The sequence below is a fragment of the Drosophila ficusphila genome, unplaced genomic scaffold (assembly GCF_018152265.1).
Source record: "Drosophila ficusphila isolate 14025-0441.05 unplaced genomic scaffold, ASM1815226v1 contig_436, whole genome shotgun sequence".
NCBI lineage: Eukaryota > Metazoa > Arthropoda > Insecta > Diptera > Drosophilidae > Drosophila > Drosophila ficusphila.
Window position 1 is genome coordinate 1780318 of NW_025064352.1, and position 16861 is coordinate 1797178.

The 16861-nt window shown below is 40.7% G+C and overlaps 6 protein-coding genes across 6 annotated transcripts; 3 read left to right on the forward strand and 3 right to left on the reverse strand.

Annotated features, from left to right (window-relative positions):
• Window positions 1-1711: 1711 nt before the first annotated feature.
• LOC108101735 lies at window positions 1712-2563 on the forward strand. The gene is made up of 2 exons (XM_017206187.2): window positions 1712-1759; window positions 1814-2563. The coding sequence occupies exons 1-2, from the start codon at window positions 1718-1720 to the stop codon at window positions 2360-2362; spliced, it is 591 nt and encodes a 196-aa protein (XP_017061676.1). The 5' UTR covers window positions 1712-1717; the 3' UTR covers window positions 2363-2563.
• A 1211-nt stretch (window positions 2564-3774) lies between these two features.
• On the reverse strand, window positions 3775-5559 carry LOC108101745 (mRNA cap guanine-N7 methyltransferase). The gene is made up of 2 exons (XM_017206206.2): window positions 4294-5559; window positions 3775-4237 (listed from the first exon to the last, which is right to left on the reverse strand). Exons 1-2 carry the CDS (start codon window positions 5495-5497, stop codon window positions 4155-4157), a joined length of 1287 nt encoding a protein of 428 aa, XP_017061695.1. The 5' UTR covers window positions 5498-5559; the 3' UTR covers window positions 3775-4154.
• A 115-nt stretch (window positions 5560-5674) lies between these two features.
• Window positions 5675-6843, forward strand: LOC108101746 (probable tRNA(His) guanylyltransferase). The gene is made up of 2 exons (XM_017206208.2): window positions 5675-6028; window positions 6089-6843. Exons 1-2 carry the CDS (start codon window positions 5803-5805, stop codon window positions 6802-6804), a joined length of 942 nt encoding a protein of 313 aa, XP_017061697.1. The 5' UTR covers window positions 5675-5802; the 3' UTR covers window positions 6805-6843.
• An 82-nt stretch (window positions 6844-6925) lies between these two features.
• Window positions 6926-7663, reverse strand: LOC108101749 (protein Dr1). Its single transcript, XM_017206211.2, has one exon. The coding sequence runs from the start codon at window positions 7560-7562 to the stop codon at window positions 7011-7013; it is 552 nt and encodes a 183-aa protein (XP_017061700.1). The 5' UTR covers window positions 7563-7663; the 3' UTR covers window positions 6926-7010.
• Window positions 7664-7864: 201 nt separating this feature from the next.
• On the forward strand, window positions 7865-8744 carry LOC108101747 (ankyrin repeat domain-containing protein 49). The gene is made up of 2 exons (XM_017206209.1): window positions 7865-8118; window positions 8169-8744. The coding sequence occupies exons 1-2, from the start codon at window positions 7983-7985 to the stop codon at window positions 8678-8680; spliced, it is 648 nt and encodes a 215-aa protein (XP_017061698.1). The 5' UTR covers window positions 7865-7982; the 3' UTR covers window positions 8681-8744.
• Window positions 8697-9632, reverse strand: LOC108101748 (dynactin subunit 5). The gene is made up of 3 exons (XM_017206210.2): window positions 9509-9632; window positions 9123-9422; window positions 8697-9062 (listed from the first exon to the last, which is right to left on the reverse strand). Exons 1-3 carry the CDS (start codon window positions 9554-9556, stop codon window positions 8841-8843), a joined length of 570 nt encoding a protein of 189 aa, XP_017061699.1. The 5' UTR covers window positions 9557-9632; the 3' UTR covers window positions 8697-8840.
• Between the last annotated feature and the right edge of the window lie 7229 nt (window positions 9633-16861).

Sequence of the window (16861 nt, forward strand, 5' to 3'; positions counted from 1 at the left end):
AATCATGAATTGAACCATGCCTTTAATTGAGATTAATCTTGAACTATAACTAGCATAACCCTGAGATTGGGTTTTTCCTATTGCGTTGTTAAATTTCCTAGAACTACTTTACAGATACAGTAAATGGGCTGATAAGGTTTATTATGATTCAGACGATGTAAGAAAATTCAATAAACATGTTAAACAATTAAATATAATATAAATATATAACAATTTCAGTACTGTTAAAGTAGTCTCAAAAATATATAGCCAAAGTAAAAATTATTTAAAATTGAATTGCAGTAATCATATTGATAGCCTCATGTTGTCATTGATAAAACCGTAAATTCCAGTTCAAAAAATCTGAATGGAATACTTTTGCAAAAAACCAGAAGACCTTAGAATTAAATATATAATTACTGAGCCAACAGTCACCCTCAAGTTGGCAAAGAAGCTCGACAGCCGTGGTGCACGAACGCATCCAACCAAGCCAAGAGTAACTACCACGACGAATGTGGCAACACTCAGGCATTGAGGAGCAGAGTTCAAGTTTCTCTTTGGCCAGAAAAGAACCACAAAAGATTACCAAGCGATGAGCTGCAGCTCATCATCTTCACATCCTTTCAATGGGCGCCGCTAAGTCCTTGGGCATATATGTATGCACAAATATGTGTGGAACGTTTCATTTTTTTCTTACTCATTTTTTTGCTCATCTTTTCTTCTTGGTTCTTTTACCTTCTTTTTGGTTTTGTGTTAAATTGTTGCGTTAACCAAGCCAACCCGCTCCGGGGGCAATCCTTGTAAAAAGTTTAGCATAGCAGAAGGCGCACGCAGACATGCTCGCAGCCATTCACACAGAGCCACCAACACTGTCGTATGCCTGGCATGCGTTTTTCACATTGTTTCATGCGGTTGAATAAACACAAGCCGCATACGCACACATAAACGCACCATCAAAAGGCATCTAAATTCATACACACATATATGTACGTGCATTTTATGATCTGCAGAGAAAGGACCAAAAGAGAGGGAGAGCAAGAGAGAGCGAGACAGAGAGGGAGAGCAAGAGAGAGGGAGAGGGACATAGACACTTATTCGCTCGCTTGCCTCGACAGGCTTACAAAACAAACATTGCGGCATGTTTTCTGTTTGCACACACTGCGTATACGTACTGTGTAGGGCCGTTCGTTTCCTACCTGCGTTTTGTCAGTGCCCAGCAGCACCAACACAGTGACACGGTCCCTTCCACACGAACACATTGCACTAACGTATGCACATTACTCAACTCAACCTGGGGGAAGCCATTGTGCCACAAGCCTTAACCCTTTAGCAGCCAGCTTATTTTCGATTTTGACTCCAAATTTTACAATTTCCATTAGCACATTTAGCATTTTTTTAAGAGTTTAAAAAACTACATCTTACTGTTTTTTTGTAAGTGATTAAAAAAAATGTTTAAAATTAATAAATCCAACAAACCTTTCCGTTCCGTTGACAACCCAAGATTAATCAAACAAGTACAATTAAAAAAAAGGGTACAATAAATTTTTTTAGATTAGTTATTTATATATATTTTTAAAAATATAAGTTGATATTGCATATCATGACTCATAAAAAAAACAACAGCTCTCGCTGAGAAATCTGTGTTGGAAAAGCGATAGTGAAGTGTATGGATCCGGCAGCTATAAAAAGCGGAAAATGTGTTTAACAAATTGTAGTTCGATCGCAACCACTGAACAAGATGAAATTATTCTTGCTAGCTGTTTCAACATTACTTTTACTGGTAAGAAAAGTTAATTTTATTTTTCCAAACAACTTTACTAAACCATTTTTGTAGAATCCCATCAGTGGATTGGCTACCCATAGCGACAAAGAAAAATTCTGTAATTTTTTGGAAGGCGTTGAGCATGATCGTCTTGGGTTGGCAGATACTTTAACGGACAAAGCCTTGGAAGTCGCAGAAAAAGTTATTAAGAAATTAGGAAGAAATTCAAGTTTTGAGAAATTCATTAACGACAATTTGGTGGAATTGAGTATTGCTATTCCGGAACAAAAGATTGAGTTTCTTTTGAAGTTCCGTTGTAACTTCAAGAAAATGATCCTTTGTAATCGAAGCTATAGTGGCAACCCGGAATTCCGAAATATCTACAACTCATACAAATCAGATAGCAATAAGGAAATAGCGAAATTCGATGAACTACTCACCAGAGATGCATATAAAATGCTGATGTTTATGCGAAGCACTTCAACCTCAACCAAAGATGAATTCAATGACGCTCTCGAAACTTATCTGAATCGTAAAGGAGTAAATGCTCACTGCATGATGGATCGTTTTCTTAAGCTGAAATCCAAGTACGAATGCACTTATCAAATGACGTACCTCTAAAATAAGATTTATAACCGTATATATTTAACCAGCCTTTCGAAAATATTTCACGAAATAACGTTTAAATTTGATCGCTGATTTTTAAAATGATTTTACATCAAATAATCTGTCAAATTTTTACATGATTTAATTGACTTATAAACTTGAAAGTTGTTTAAGCAAACTTAAAAGATTTAATAAATCCAATTTTCCGGCAATCAATACAATCTCCTATTTTCCTAGAGGCCATTAAAACTTATAATTATGGAAGCATGAAAGTTGAAATTGTTAATTTGTTTTATGCGGGCAAGAAATCCGTCGTGGCCCGATGTTTGGGTTAAAAGTGAACTAATTTACATAGACCGCATGGTACAATGCGCAGGCGGCCGCATGGAGAAGGTAACAAAAAGATTCATTAGGGCCAATCAGTGCAAAGCGAGTCGTGGCGAAGGACATGCGGAGAGGACCTGGCCAAAAGCGTTGGGTTGGCCAAAAGCGGTTGGGTGGGTTACGTGTGTGTAAACGTAAACAGCTCGGGCAGCCCTGGCTCTGTTGTTTGCCTTATAAATACGCACGCTCTACTTTAAACAAAAGCGAAGCCAACCGACCCAATCCCACCCACATACACGTGCCTCCTGCCAGCGCGCCCTTCCCCGCTTGTGTTTGTGCGTCAGTATGTGCAAAACAAATTTAAACTTTACACCCAAAGTTGATTTTTATGAGAAAAACTTTAAATAATGAAATTATCTGCCAAGAAGTTCGGAAAGAGAGTGGCCGGCCGAGCGGGTCAAAAGGAAGAGGGCCACCAAAGTAAGGGCCTTAAGCGATAATGAAGGGAAGAGCCGAACTGATTGCCCCAATATAAACTTTGCAGTCGCTTCGAAAACCAATCAATGGCGTAATTTATGCCGTTATTTTCCCCAGTACGACCACCATACCCTCTAGCCTCCCCAAGGGGGGCGTGGCAGGCCACCCATACTTTCGACCAGTTATCAAATATTTATTTACACTTCAGCTACAATAATTCATTGATGCATCGAGCGCCTGGCACGACACGCTTTCGCCTCGGACTGGTTGGGGTCGCTCCAGAGCAGCACTGAACAGGTTGGGTCGCTGGCAGGCACGACCCGGCAACGTAAACGTCAGGACTAACCTTTGCCCGATGTCCTTCAAAGGCGCCGTCGCTGTGAAAGCAACAGCTGTGCGCTCTCTCATCCAGCGAGCTTCGTTGCCCCGAAGCTTTGTTCGATATCTCACTTCCAGTTTCGAACGTGCTCGAAAGCCTCCTTATCAAAGCTTTCGATAAGGGCGGATTGAAAGGCGGCTCGAGCGAGGTCTATTCAAAAGTTTTCAAATTGTATTTCACCGAAATCATTGTATCAAGAAATTTTATGTGATTACAAGTATTCGATTTGTTAAAAGACTATAAAAAGTAAGGGCTTTATCAAAGTGTTGCCCTTTATTTTTTACAAAACACTTTTTTACTTTATTTATGGTATCAATATATATTTTACAATTTCTTTCTAACTAGAGTACGCACTTGAATCAGTGAATAAAAAAAACTAAAGTTGTTTCATTTCATAAAAATATTGATGTTAAAAAACTGTTTTGCTTTGTTGATGGGTGAACAAAAGTAAAATTGTATAACTGGAACCTATGAACACAAGAAATTGTATATTTAAGTTTACAACGTTGAACTACAAACTTATCTTTTTAGTAGTAATAATCTGTTCATGCTTTCGAGTATAATCTTTGACAAGGTTGGGCGACGGATACAAAACATAATCTAATACACGCACATTTTTGGCAATAATCAGTCGTCGAACTCAAACACTGGTTTGCCATTGGTATCCCAGGTGTTTTTGCATTTCTTAAAGGCACAAACCAGATAGAGAGCTAAAAAGAACCAAATTTAGTAAATGATCTTAAAGAGCAACGGGATGAGGACTCACTTGCTGCTTCCCACTCCGATTTGGAGAGCGTTCCCACCGGCCGACCACGCTGCGATGCCTGGAAGTTTCGCAAATGGGAGAACTGTTCATCGCTTTCACAACGCTGCGTTTGCACCGACTCCAAGCCGGACATGCGCTGCAGGAGGTGCCGACCGTGGGGCAAGCTCTCCTTGTAGTAATCGGCAAATGTCGATCGCCTTAACAGCTGCAGGCCGTACTTTCGACCCAGCTTGACCAGGGTGGGGAAGTGCACCAGAAACTCGGGGCAGTCTACGACGCCCTCCAAGTGAAACTGGTACTTGGCGCCAAACAGGGGCAACGGATCTGTTTCGCAGTCAAACTCTATGCTGTACACATCGTTGCCGAAACGCCGGGCATCCGGTCCGGCTGCCTTTAGCCTCCGAACGATCTCGTAGGCATCGGGCATGGTGGCAATGAAAAAGCCACCCGGCTTCAGACACTCGGCTGCGTTTCGCATCATGCAATCCGCCTGCGCCATGGACTCAAAGCAATAGTGAAAGGCAAACTGGCAGGATACCAGATTCAGTTGCAGCGAAGGATCCTTATACCGCTCCCGCAGGCGCACCAACGTGGAATCGCAGGCAAAGAACTCAGCGGTAAACTTGTTGGCGAACTTGGACTTCTCAGCTCGCTGTAAAATGTCCTGATACCGCCGCTGGCATTGCTCCACGGACACCTCGGCGATATCCGTGCAGATGAGGTGGGAGATGTTTGACTTCTCCCACTTAAGGAGGTCACCGCCCTTGCCACAGCACATGTCCAGGACCCTTAAGGCGTCACCCATTCGCCTCTGATCCTTGATCTGCGACATGTACTCGTTGATCAGCTGGCTCTTAATCCAGTTGTTAAAGTTTCGCATGAAAAAGATCTTTGACTTTTCGCGATCCTTTCGTCCAGCCTCCTTTAGCTCGTTGTAGTGGTGAGCCACTACATGCGTGTTGGCTGCTCCCCCGGCTGACTCCGCTTCCTGCTCCTCCTGATCATCGCCATCACTTCCTTCGTTTTTCCCGCCCGGCTCCTCATAGAACTCCTGGCCTGGTTTACTGTTCACTGGTGGCCTCTGGCTTTGGGAGGACGTGGTTTCGACTGGTTCCTCGCCGTCCTCGTCGTCCGACAGACTGACTGCCTTGTGTGCCCGGGCGAATTGCTCATCTGCCGTATTTTGTTCGTAATTCACGCTCATAATTTTCCACCAAATTTTCCGTTTGACGACGACAGTGTGACCGCGTCAATGAGGATGATAAACACCGTTTGACCCCAAAAGACCATCAAATTATACCAATTTATTACAAAATTGACAAGCGACTTTTACTTTCCCTCTTAATGTCATAAGCTATTTATCGAATTAAAACTTAATTTAAAACATTGTTAAGTCTTGCCAGATATTTGGTAGGTTTTCAATTTTAAGCATATGGTGGAACCAGTTCATGTTCCAATTATATGCAATCAGCTGTTGACAACTCATGCGTTTGCGAAAGAAACTTTTAAATGCGGTTGCTTGGCACTTTGAATAAATTCTGTAAACTCTTGAATAACCCCCTTGCCCGGGATTTCCCCAAACGCAGCATGGCCTGCAGCAGATTTGAATATGTCAAGTCCTTCGAGCAGGACGACAGCATATTACCCAACGTTTGGATAGTCATTCGAATAGATGGCAAAAAGTTCCACAAGTTCTCCAAGGCGCATGATTTCGAAAAGCCAAACGATGAGAATGGTAACCAAGTTGTTTTATTTATTAATTTCAAGAATTTAATCTATAATTCTCTATCTTCAGCTCTTAATGTGATGAATGCTGCAGCCACGGCGGTGATGCAGGAGTTCCGAGATATTGTGTTGGCTTACGGACAGAGTGACGAGTACTCCTTCGTTTTTCGCAAGGAAACGGCTGCCTTTAAAAGGCGATCCGCGAAATTGCTTACCTATGTCACCAGTTTGTTTTCCACGAGCTATGTGATGCAGTGGTCCAAATGGATGAACCTGCCATTAGCTTATGCTCCATGTTTTGACGGTCGAGTGGTCCTTTATCCTTCGGAGCAGAATCTAAAAGATTATCTCAGCTGGCGACAGGCCGATGTGCATGTCAACAATCTGTACAACACCGCATTTTGGAAACTGGTTTTGGAGAAAGGTCTGACGAATCAGGAGGCGGAGGCAAAACTGCGTGGAACCTTTTCAGCGGACAAGAACGAGTTGCTTTTCCAGGAGTTTGGGATTAACTACAATAATTTGCCTGCCATGTACCGAAAAGGAACGATTCTACTTAGAAAGCGAGTTATCGTGGGTGATAAAGGACGACAGGCAGTAGTCCCGCTGCACGAGGATTTGATATCTTCGCAATTCTGGAAACAACACACGGAGATCTTGGGAAAATATGTGCCCGGCACTTACACTGCCCCAGACCCTCTGCCGAAATTGGTGGAAATGCAACTGAATACCAGAAAAGAAGACGAGGATGGAGAGGAGTCACAGAATCTGGCGGAGATTAGCTGATAGTTGAATCGATAGCAATATACTTTAAGATAAAAATTACTACAGAACTGTGGATTACTTCTGAATGGCAAACAGATGGATAGGCTGCAGTCTGCAGATGAGCTAAATAATCTGGCAAAGATTAGCTTACAGCAGACTGCTGAACTTATGGCAATATATTTTAATATTAAAACTACATTAAGCTCATAGAAAGACACACTTTTCTACTAGTAGTCGTCGTCGTCCTCGTCCTCGTCATCTTCACTGGGTTTGCTGGCCACGGAGCCATCAGCCAGCGGTTGTCGCTGGACCATGGCCGCCGCCTGCATACTCATCCATTGCTGCTGCTCCTCACGGGCCTGTTCTTCGCGTGCCTTGGCGAACAGCTCCTGCTGCTGTCGCAAAAGTTCCTCTTCGGGAATACCAAGGTTTTCCAGGCGCGTGCTCTGCCGTCTTCGCTTGGCAGCCACCTCTTTGCAGTCGTGAAGAACGGCCTCCGCTTCCTGTTTGTAGTCATGGAAGCCTAAACGATCAAGCGCCTCCAGAACGTGCTCCGCGTTGATTGTCTTCTTGTTGCGCATGTTGCACACATCATTGGCCTCCGAACTGATCAGATGTATAAACTCGGAGCAGCAGTTCAGGATCAGCTCGCGACTCTCGTTCGCCACACGCACAGTGGGCACCAGCTCCTTGATGATCTTGTTGATGCTGGCTCGCGGCAGGGTCAGTTCGTCGTCCTCAGCACTGGGTGGCAGTAGGTCCTCCTGCGGATTTGACATGGCGTCTTGGGCTGCGTGACTGTAAACAAAAATGGGAAGCAATTGTTTTCCTTGCGACTTCGATTTTGCATCCAGTATTAAAGTGACCGTTGTTTGCTAACAAGAAGATATCACATAACAGAAAAATTCAGTTTATAGTTTTACTTTGTGAGAGTGCCTATAAATTCAAAAAATTAAATCAGAATTTTTGTTTTAAGTTAATGTGCTTTTTAGAAATTAAATAATTTGATTTATTTCTTATTATTTCAATGTTATCCTTTGTTATTTTGAGCACTGCTGTGTTTTTGTAGTAGTAGTTTTTAGTATGTTTTTGGAACTGCTCAAGGATTATCTAGGCGGTATAGCAAAGGTAACTCTAAAACAAGGAAAACAAAAGAGGTTCTTAAATTTTTAGATAAATTCTGGAAAACTAAACATAAAATGGGTGACTACGATTCGGACGATGAGAAATCCCAAGTGGAGAAGCTGCGGTATGCGAAAGTTCCGCGTGGAATGTTTGTAAGCGGCTGGGACGACGATGCCGACGAACTGATTGAGGAGGATAAAAACCCACAATGTTAGTAGTTTGTCTTTTAAAGAAAATAGTCTATAAAATTCTTCTTTTAGCTAGCATTGAACGCATGATCCTGTGGGCGGTGAACGAAAACCGCATCAGCGAAGTGCGAGAGATCCTTCGCCTGGATGCAGACACCGTGAACTCAAAGGATAACGATGGATACACACCACTGCATAGAGCTGCCTACAATAATTTTGTCGACATGGCCAAGTTGCTGCTTCAATACCGAGCCGATCCCAATGCCCGCACTGAGCTGGGATGGACTCCCCTGCATTCCGCCTGCAAATGGAACAATGCGGATTGCGCCCATTTGCTACTTCAGTTTGGTGCCGACGTAAATGCGGAGTCGGAAGGCAAACAGACCCCACTCCACATAACTGCAACAGTTTCAAACTGCCGAAATACGGCCACCGTCCTGCTGCTGGATCGAAATATCATGCCGTGCAAAGAAAACAATTCCGAAGAGCTCGCCTCGGTGATCGCTCGGCGCACCGGAATGAGTTTTCCCATCTTTGAGTGCGGGGAAGAAGCCTACGATTGCGAAACGGGACTGATAGATTAACCACAGAACAGCAACGTAATGGGAATACCTATAGAATATTTAATATATATGTTTATATCATGAATCATCTTTTACATCGGGCTGGTTCCCGATTTAACTTGATGCAATTGGAAAATATCTTCTCAGCACTTCACACTTGTGTAGAAGTAGACAGTTATTTTCAGCTAGCTGGTGCCGGAGATCGTACAAAATGCTCGTAAAATGATTTCGTGTAGTTGATCATCTCATCCTGCATGGCGGCGGGCACAAAGTATGGATTTCCCTGGCCACCCTCGATGGTTCCCTTCGCTGTATATCGCATGTAGCTGGACACAGTTGTTTCCGGAGGCAGCACAGCTCCATCCTCAATCACGCAGCAATCTTTTAAAACGCAGCGACGGCCCTAAAAAAAATATAAAAGCTTTGATGATAAGTTTAAGCATGAAATTAAATTCAAGCTTACAATGATGGCATTCTTGCCGATGTAAACACAGGATCCTACTGTAGCCGCCGAAACGACGGCTCCCTCGCCTACAAAAACATGATCGCCGATGTGCATGGGGAAAAATGCGATTCCTTTGCTGAATTGTTTGTAGGGTGGCCTGATGACGGAATCTTTTCCAATCACACAGTACCTTCCCGTTCGAACATTGGCCAAATCTCCACGGATTATGGCGCCACTCTGCACGATTACCTTGCCATTGAGCACGATGTTTTGAGATCCACAAAGCACTGTATGCCGACTGACTTTATTTCCGGAGGCCTGCGAAAACAAAATGTTTACGGGCATGAGATGAGGTCATCCGTAGAAAAGTGAAAGCCTGCTTTGGTTTCACTGCGAATACTTACCGTTTCTACGTATTCATCTTTACTGTAAAAGGTATCCGGAATTTCCATGATGAAACAAAAGCGATATTAACAAGTTTTTTAATAATATAAAAATTGCAGATTGCTTGTTTTGGCAGCTGATTAGTGTTACCTGTGGATACTTTATGAGAAATACTGAAATCCCAGCATAATGCATTTAGCTTTGCCTTGAACCTTTCGATTAACAAGGCAATCGTCTTTTCGATAGGCAACTGGCCGCCAAATTTAAATTCATATTATCTTTATGATTGAACATCCATCTCTCCACCCGTATGACCGTCCTTCCGCATATTTATGTGATCATGCGTCCATCCCTTTATCCGATCATCAGTCCAGAAGATTGAATGATTGATAACAATTGATAATACTGCTAGAGGAATGGACGACTGAACGTATGGGATGGACGGATGAAACGATGGATGAATGGAAGGAATGGATGGAAGGAATGGATGGAAGGAATGGATGGAAGGATAATCGATTGAGCGGACGGATGGATGAACGGTTGGACGGACAGACGGACGGACGGACATTAAATTAAGTAGTCGCAGGCCAGGTCTTTAAAATTACAATATGCTTCGCGGGTGCTTGAAAAACGCAGGTGTTTAACCCATGATGACCATGAACTTTTAGCTTATACGTAAATGCAGCAATCACGATGCAGATTAGACAGCTGCTCTTCACAGATTTAAATCTACTGGCAGAACGAAAATGTAAGTAATTGGGCTCGCAGCTGGTGGGCAGAAACGCAGCCAATCTAAACCTCCCTCCCATCGACGCAGTGACCTTCCGAAGCTTTAAACTTCCCGCTGTCCGACGCTTCAACGATGTTCCAATTAATGCTCTTTAATAATCGCAACCCAGCCCCGTGGTTAACCTTCATGTGGCACGCTCGAATGCCCTCACGAGGCGGCGGCAACTCTGGCTAATCATGGTAGCATTTTAATTTGTTTATGTTTGCCTTTTCGTGTCCGCAGTTTCTTGGTTTGGTTCTCCGCCTTTTGCAGATATACATACATATATGGTGTTCCATTATTATGGTTTGTCCATTTAGGATTTCATTATGCTTGCAGAATTTAAATGAAATTAAATCAGGAATGGTGTTTTTACATTTTTAAGAAGTACAATTTCTCCACCTGACCTTCTACGCGTGAACTACCTGAACTTTGCCATTATCGCTTCTCTATGCCAATTAATTGCAAACAATTGTGCCAGTCTATTGGCGCTTTGAAGAATCCGCCAAAAGCAAAGAACAGAAATCGTTTAACCTTCAGTGTGAAAAACCGCATAGAAATCTATTAATCTGTTGGTATTTGCACTTTTGAACTTAAGGTTAATAAACTTGAACTTGAATAATGTTTGAAAATTAATTGAGTTGTGAACACAAACAACTCAAAAACAAATCAAACAAATGATTCAAATTTGTTTCATTTTGATTCTTTAAATTGTGTCTATTGTTGAAAGACTGATTTTAAGCAAGGCGCGTTAGAGAGGCAAAAGTTATTAATTAAGTTGTTTGATTAAATATGTGATTGCAATTTTAAATCGTTTGTGTTTGGAGGATACTTTTTAGATTTTTATTGCAAGTGTTAATTTTAATAAATATTTTTTAAGGTTTTAATAAAGCTTACCATTCTGAATCTTATAAAATAATTGAACAGCACGCTATTTTAAATCCTTGAAATGTTTTCTTGTTTGTTCAACTTTTGTAACTTTCTCTACCATCAATTAGAAGTCCGAGGCCATAAAGGTCTTGAATTCATAGAACGTGTAGTCAAGTGTTTGCCTTACACTAATCCAACAACGCTCGAAGAAACTCTTCTGCCACAATTTGACCTTGTGGAGTTATGAAGGAGGGGACGGGGCCGCGAACTATGTAAATATTTACAATAGCCAACTCATCCGCGACCTTGATAATTGGTTATTGTTGTATGAAGTGGCTGTTGTTGGAAATTCATTATTAAATGCCCAGCTAATCAAGATCAAGAAGCACGCACTTCGAATATCCGCCTCTGCCCTTCCCACCGGCCAAAAACAAAAAACAAAAAAAAAAAATAAAATACAATCGCTCACGATCGGATTGATCTTGATGCTTTTATGGCTTTAGACTGTTTTAATTGCTTTCTGCGAGAGAAAACCGGCGGCACTGGATCACATAATTAATAAATGGAAATTAAGCTAAAACTGAAACAATGCCAGTGCTATCCAGTTCGAGTCCGAGTTAAAGTCATGTCATTTTTAATTGCATAATTGCAAATAGTTTACATGTATGCGATATGGCCAAGAACAGCAGAGTTATAATAATGCAACAATGAAGGAGAAACGACAAATGGAATTAATTGCAATTAGCAAAATTGTGAAAATATTTATTGAATTTATTGCGAACAAGGTGAGGTGGAGAGAAAGAGGGAGACAGAGAATGTTGCATAATATTTTCACTTTTTGCATGGAGGCCTCCAGTTGACCGACAAAAAAAAACTCAACAGTCATCGGCGGCAAGTGAAACAAGTTTTTTGTTCAAGTCTTTTGTTTCAATCGATAAAATGTATCTGCAATTGACAATTCGTAGATGAATGCCTATGTCTGTGTGTTCACTGTACATGTGTAGTTACATATGTATGCGCCGATGTTCGGATTGACAGAACAAAGGTGACTATCAGATTCTCGGAATGTGTGCACTATAGGAATTATTCAAGGATTTTTTCAGTATGCCACTTTTTGTCCATAAAAGGCCACCCAAGTATAAGGCCAATTGAAAATTGATAAGCCGAGACTTTAACAATTTATTTATATTTTCTATGGTTTTTTTTCTCTTATTAATGTTGGTGTATTCAATTTATTGTTTGGAATTTAATGGTCAGACTTTAGAACTATTAACATGATGCATTTTCCCACTTCAAGTTCTACCTCTCCCACAGCTAAAAACTTTTCGGGTTTAACTAATTACAGTCATTACAATACTATATGGCGACCAAATGGCTTCCTCATGTCAAGATCCAACGCGAAACGAGTAGCCCGCGATTAGCTATGAAGTTGGAGCGACTCGCGCAACGAGAGCTCAGTTCAAAAGCCGAGTTCAAGAACTAACTAACGATTGTCTGACAATGACAGTAGCTGAACGATTATGAGGGGGGTGTTCAATGTTCGTGGCGGTTTTCTTAACATTGCCGGAGTTGGCAATGTTTGAGCAAAGCGCCGCCAAACAAATAGCAAACAAACTAAAATTGTGTGAATCAAGTAAATGAATGCGCTTTGAATGTAGCGAAAATGTATAATACAAATTATACATATATTCATTTCCCCCACCCACAATACCCCTTTGGATATGGTTGGATGGGCGTGGCATGCTGCATTTTGTTGTTGTGCCCCCAAAGCGACCTCATAATGCCCAAGTTGTGCTAATTAAAACATTAACTCTGCCCCGAGGCTGAATTCGCATTAAATAACCATTGTCCGAGTTTTTGTTTGCTTTTTTTTTTGCTTTGCCAAAATCGATCAAAATCAAATTTCAAGTGGCCCCCGTTTGGTACATGAAAAAATCAAAACCAGTAGAGAGTTAACTGTCAAAAAAGCAACGCACGACAACGGCAGTAACAACGCTGCTGACAACAGAAACTACAGTGCGGTACAAAGGCGTAAATCACATTGCTGAGCTAATGGAACTTGACCATACATTAAAGAGGGTTCCAAAAAGCATAGGATTTGCCAGGCTTAAGAAGGTCTTTAAAAGCGATTGTATAACTTAAACGATTAAATTACTTAATGAACTAAAAATACCTTTTTCATATTGATTTTACTTCATAATCTATATATACATATATTATCTGTAAACTATACGTTTCGTGCTGTACTTCGCAAAAAGCTTATTTGTTTTACGCTATTGCACTGTTCCAATTTTGATTGCTCTATTGGTCTTCGCTTATTTTTTTTTTTTTGCATGCGGGCGCTAATAGTTTTGAACCTGACGAGAGACCCAAAAAATAAGCCAAAATCAATTTTCAAATTTGTATGCCATGGGCAAGGCTAACCTCGAGACACGAGCTGCGGTCTCGTATTTGGATCGGGCTGGATTTTGGGCATTAAACGTATATAATTTAATTCAATTTGGTTTCTGTTATGACTTGGCTTGTTTCCACTTCCTTTTTGCCTTTCAGCAGTTTTGATAAAATATGATAGCCGATCGGTATCGGTTTATAAGCCCTCCAACCTACTTAGCAGAAAAACAGGTGATTAAGTCTCTTGTGTCTGTCAGTTGATTGAACTTTAAAGGTTTTCCAACGGACTCTCAAAGACTCAGTGTCAAATTCGCTCGGTTGCTCGCTGGGTGGCCACTGTTCCGGTGGCTGATTGACAATGATTGACAATAAAACTCCAGTTCGTCACAACACCCATGCCAACATACTATATATTTCCATAGCATTTCATATTGGAAGACTGGCTTGGCTTATTATTATACCCAAGGCTTTCGGACGAAGTGTGCCTCGGAAGTTGTTAGTGGGTGGAAGTAATTAAATTCGATTTTAGCCATTCGATAACAAAGAGTGTGGCGGTCAGTGGGTGCTATGTAATTACTTTATTGGGGTTCTGTGAACTAGTAGCAAGGGCAGGCTCAAATCGCAACGAGGTCAATTAAAATGGGAAAAAAGAAACGTTCAAAAATAGTGTTTGATGCTTCAGAAGTGATTAAAATCTAGAAAAGTCAAAAGAAAAAATATATATTGGATATCGAAAACTGTATAATTTTTTTTTGTTATTTATATTTTCTTCATTACAAATTAAAAACGAAAATATCAAAGTTGTTTTTTTTTTTTATAATAATAAGTACTTTTTTACTATACTTATGTGTATTTCCCATTGCATTATTATCCCATCAATTATCTTTAAACAATTACTACAACTAAAAGTAAAAAATATTAAACAAGGAAAAGCTTGAAAACAAACTTGATTAATACAACAAACACTAGCATTTTGCAGCTCTATCAAGGCCATTGAAGTGGCGACTTAACACCTTTTAAGTGCCCCTTTCCATCAACTGCCACAATTAGCCTCCAGAACCACCCAAGTTGTGTGTGCCGCCTGTCACATCATCAACGCGCTCGTCAAAAAACCACGCTGCCGCCGAAAAAAAATATATTAAAAATTAATTAAACAAAAAGCCGAGACTGATGTAAAAAACAGTATAAAACACATTTGGCGCTTGCACTTGACCTTCCTCATTGCGAGCGGTCAGACCAAAAACAAAAAAAAAAAGGAATTCGGGGCTGGCAGGCGTATGCAAGCCGCGTAATTTGTTAGCCACTGTTTCTGCTGGAATTTCTGATTTTGAACTTCACGAGTTTAATTTGTGCGTAACGTTTTTTTTTTGCTTGTTTATAGTTTGTCGGGTTAAAATCAAGGCGAGTGAATCGACTGAATTCAATTTCAGTGACTGCCCGGCTTACATGGCGTATGCGCAACTCGATTAATTTATTACTTTGCGTTTGCATGAGTGCGTATGTAATTGTAATTGACATTCAAGTTGATTACTTCCTTATTTGGTTTTAAGTATATTTTTTATGACGCATAGTAAATCTACATGAGAAAACCTTTTGGTGCGTAAACTTTTATTTTCTCACGATGTATTTTGAGATATATTGCACTAAATTAATTTTTCGGTAATCTTGTGATGATATCATTTTATGATTAAAATAAAATAATTCTAAAAATAAATCAGTCCTTTATCAGATACACGTAGACTCTCACAGTTCATATTTAACTTATTTTAAGCCACAATATAATAATCATAGCTTATTCATTGTCTCATAAATCTTGTGAATAATTATAAAAAGTAATCCGCTTATTTGCCATAGCGAGCATTATGCCTTCCATTATAATCATACTACAATTACCATTCCATCGGCAGACAACAATCTCCCATCGCATCACATTTAATGCACTCTCATCGCCCTGAACAGCGAAATAAACCGACCTTGAACTTGAGGCGATTGCAAAGTACGAGAGCATCAGCACTCGTCGGCAAATCGCTTTATTTCCATTATAATTTTCCATTACACTGCCCTTTCCCTTTTTGGGGTCTGAACCGCTGGCGTTTCTGCCGCTGACAGCTGGCAGTTGAGTTATGAATGCTTTTAGTGGAGGTTCGCAGAAACTGAGTCAGTCGAGCAAGCTCCAAAAATGGCCACAAAAAAAACAAAATCAAACCGAAAGTGACCGCCGCGTGGTTTGCATTCCTGATATGGGGCACGTACTTTATCCGTAGTTTTTAGACTGTTTCGTCAGTTGTTCTTTTTCGAGCCAGGGACCAACGACCGTCCTCGATTAGCTCTAGGCATTCCAACTCCAACTTCGCGACACATCCGTATTTTTTTGGTTTTGTTAATGTCGCTTTGGGTGAGCAAATAAATTTATAAACGGTAGCTGCTTTTTTGCGTAGCTCAGGAGTCCCCTTCCCTTGTCGAGTGATTAATTTTAATTTTGTTTCGCTTTTATTGCTGCATTATTTGTATTAACTGCTTGCAATCAACAAATCAGCGCGAACAAGAATTTCCGCTGTACGAAAAAGGGCATTTAATGTTTTCCATTCCCAAGTAACTGAGTCGTTGACCGCTTTGATCTGACCTTGCTTGGCGAATTTTCGTTAATTTAACTTTGTGGTTAACCACTGGTTCGGGATGCTGTTGGGTATGTTTTTCAGATTTTTCTGGTTTTTATCGCCCATCAAGGTGATAGGTTTGCATATAAATGCCGCTAGAACAAAAGACTTTGGCGACGAACTTGACGTGTGTCCGATTTTATTGTGAGAACAGTTAAAAGAGGTGGTTCGCCTTAAAATATTTGTTTTGATAGGTATGAATCACTGGAGTGCGAAGCGGAAGTTGATTCGATTTAAAGTGATTAGCAAGCGGGAATTCTGTACGAAATTCCTTACCTAATGGTCATATTTAAACTATTTTATAATTTTATAATATTTACAACAAATTTCGTCTGCTTTATAGTTTAAAATCTTGTTCTATAATTTATTCCAATAAAAGAATTTAATAGCCATCTAAGTACTTTCTGTGATTTCTAAGTACTTGTTTGCCAGAGTTCTTTGTTTCATTTATTACCGATTTTACAACAATATTTGCTTTTTTGTATGTGTTTTTTACGGCTAATTTAGCACATCATAAAAAATTCTCTACCATCGACTGCGAAACTTAGCATAGTGCATCAGAGAAGTGGGTTTCGTGTTGACCAGCCAAATTTGCAACTGTCAAGATCCACGAGATGAGATCGACTGAATGGATGGACTGGGCACAAACAGAGATCACGGAGGCTAACTTGGTGATTTAAGTGGCG

Bases quoted from the DNA above. Each gene is read 5' to 3' on its own strand.
- LOC108101749 (XM_017206211.2), bottom strand. From the start codon at position 7,562: ATGTCAAATCCGCAGGAGGACCTACTGCCACCCAGTGCTGAGGACGAC.
- LOC108101747 (XM_017206209.1), top strand. From the start codon at position 7,983: ATGGGTGACTACGATTCGGACGATGAGAAATCCCAAGTGGAGAAGCTG. The intron at 8,119-8,168 runs GTTAGTAGTTTG...TTCTTCTTTTAG, and splicing joins GGAGGATAAAAACCCACAAT to CTAGCATTGAACGCATGATC.
- LOC108101748 (XM_017206210.2), bottom strand. From the start codon at position 9,556: ATGGAAATTCCGGATACCTTTTACAGTAAAGATGAATACGTAGAAACG. The intron at 9,423-9,508 runs GTAAGTATTCGC...TTGTTTTCGCAG, and splicing joins AAGATGAATACGTAGAAACG to GCCTCCGGAAATAAAGTCAG. The intron at 9,063-9,122 runs GTAAGCTTGAAT...TATTTTTTTTAG, and splicing joins TCGGCAAGAATGCCATCATT to GGCCGTCGCTGCGTTTTAAA.
- LOC108101746 (XM_017206208.2), top strand. From the start codon at position 5,803: ATGCGGTTGCTTGGCACTTTGAATAAATTCTGTAAACTCTTGAATAAC. The intron at 6,029-6,088 runs GTAACCAAGTTG...CTCTATCTTCAG, and splicing joins AAAGCCAAACGATGAGAATG to CTCTTAATGTGATGAATGCT.
- LOC108101735 (XM_017206187.2), top strand. From the start codon at position 1,718: ATGAAATTATTCTTGCTAGCTGTTTCAACATTACTTTTACTG. The intron at 1,760-1,813 runs GTAAGAAAAGTT...CCATTTTTGTAG, and splicing joins TTTCAACATTACTTTTACTG to AATCCCATCAGTGGATTGGC.
- LOC108101745 (XM_017206206.2), bottom strand. From the start codon at position 5,497: ATGAGCGTGAATTACGAACAAAATACGGCAGATGAGCAATTCGCCCGG. The intron at 4,238-4,293 runs GTGAGTCCTCAT...GGTTCTTTTTAG, and splicing joins ATCGGAGTGGGAAGCAGCAA to CTCTCTATCTGGTTTGTGCC.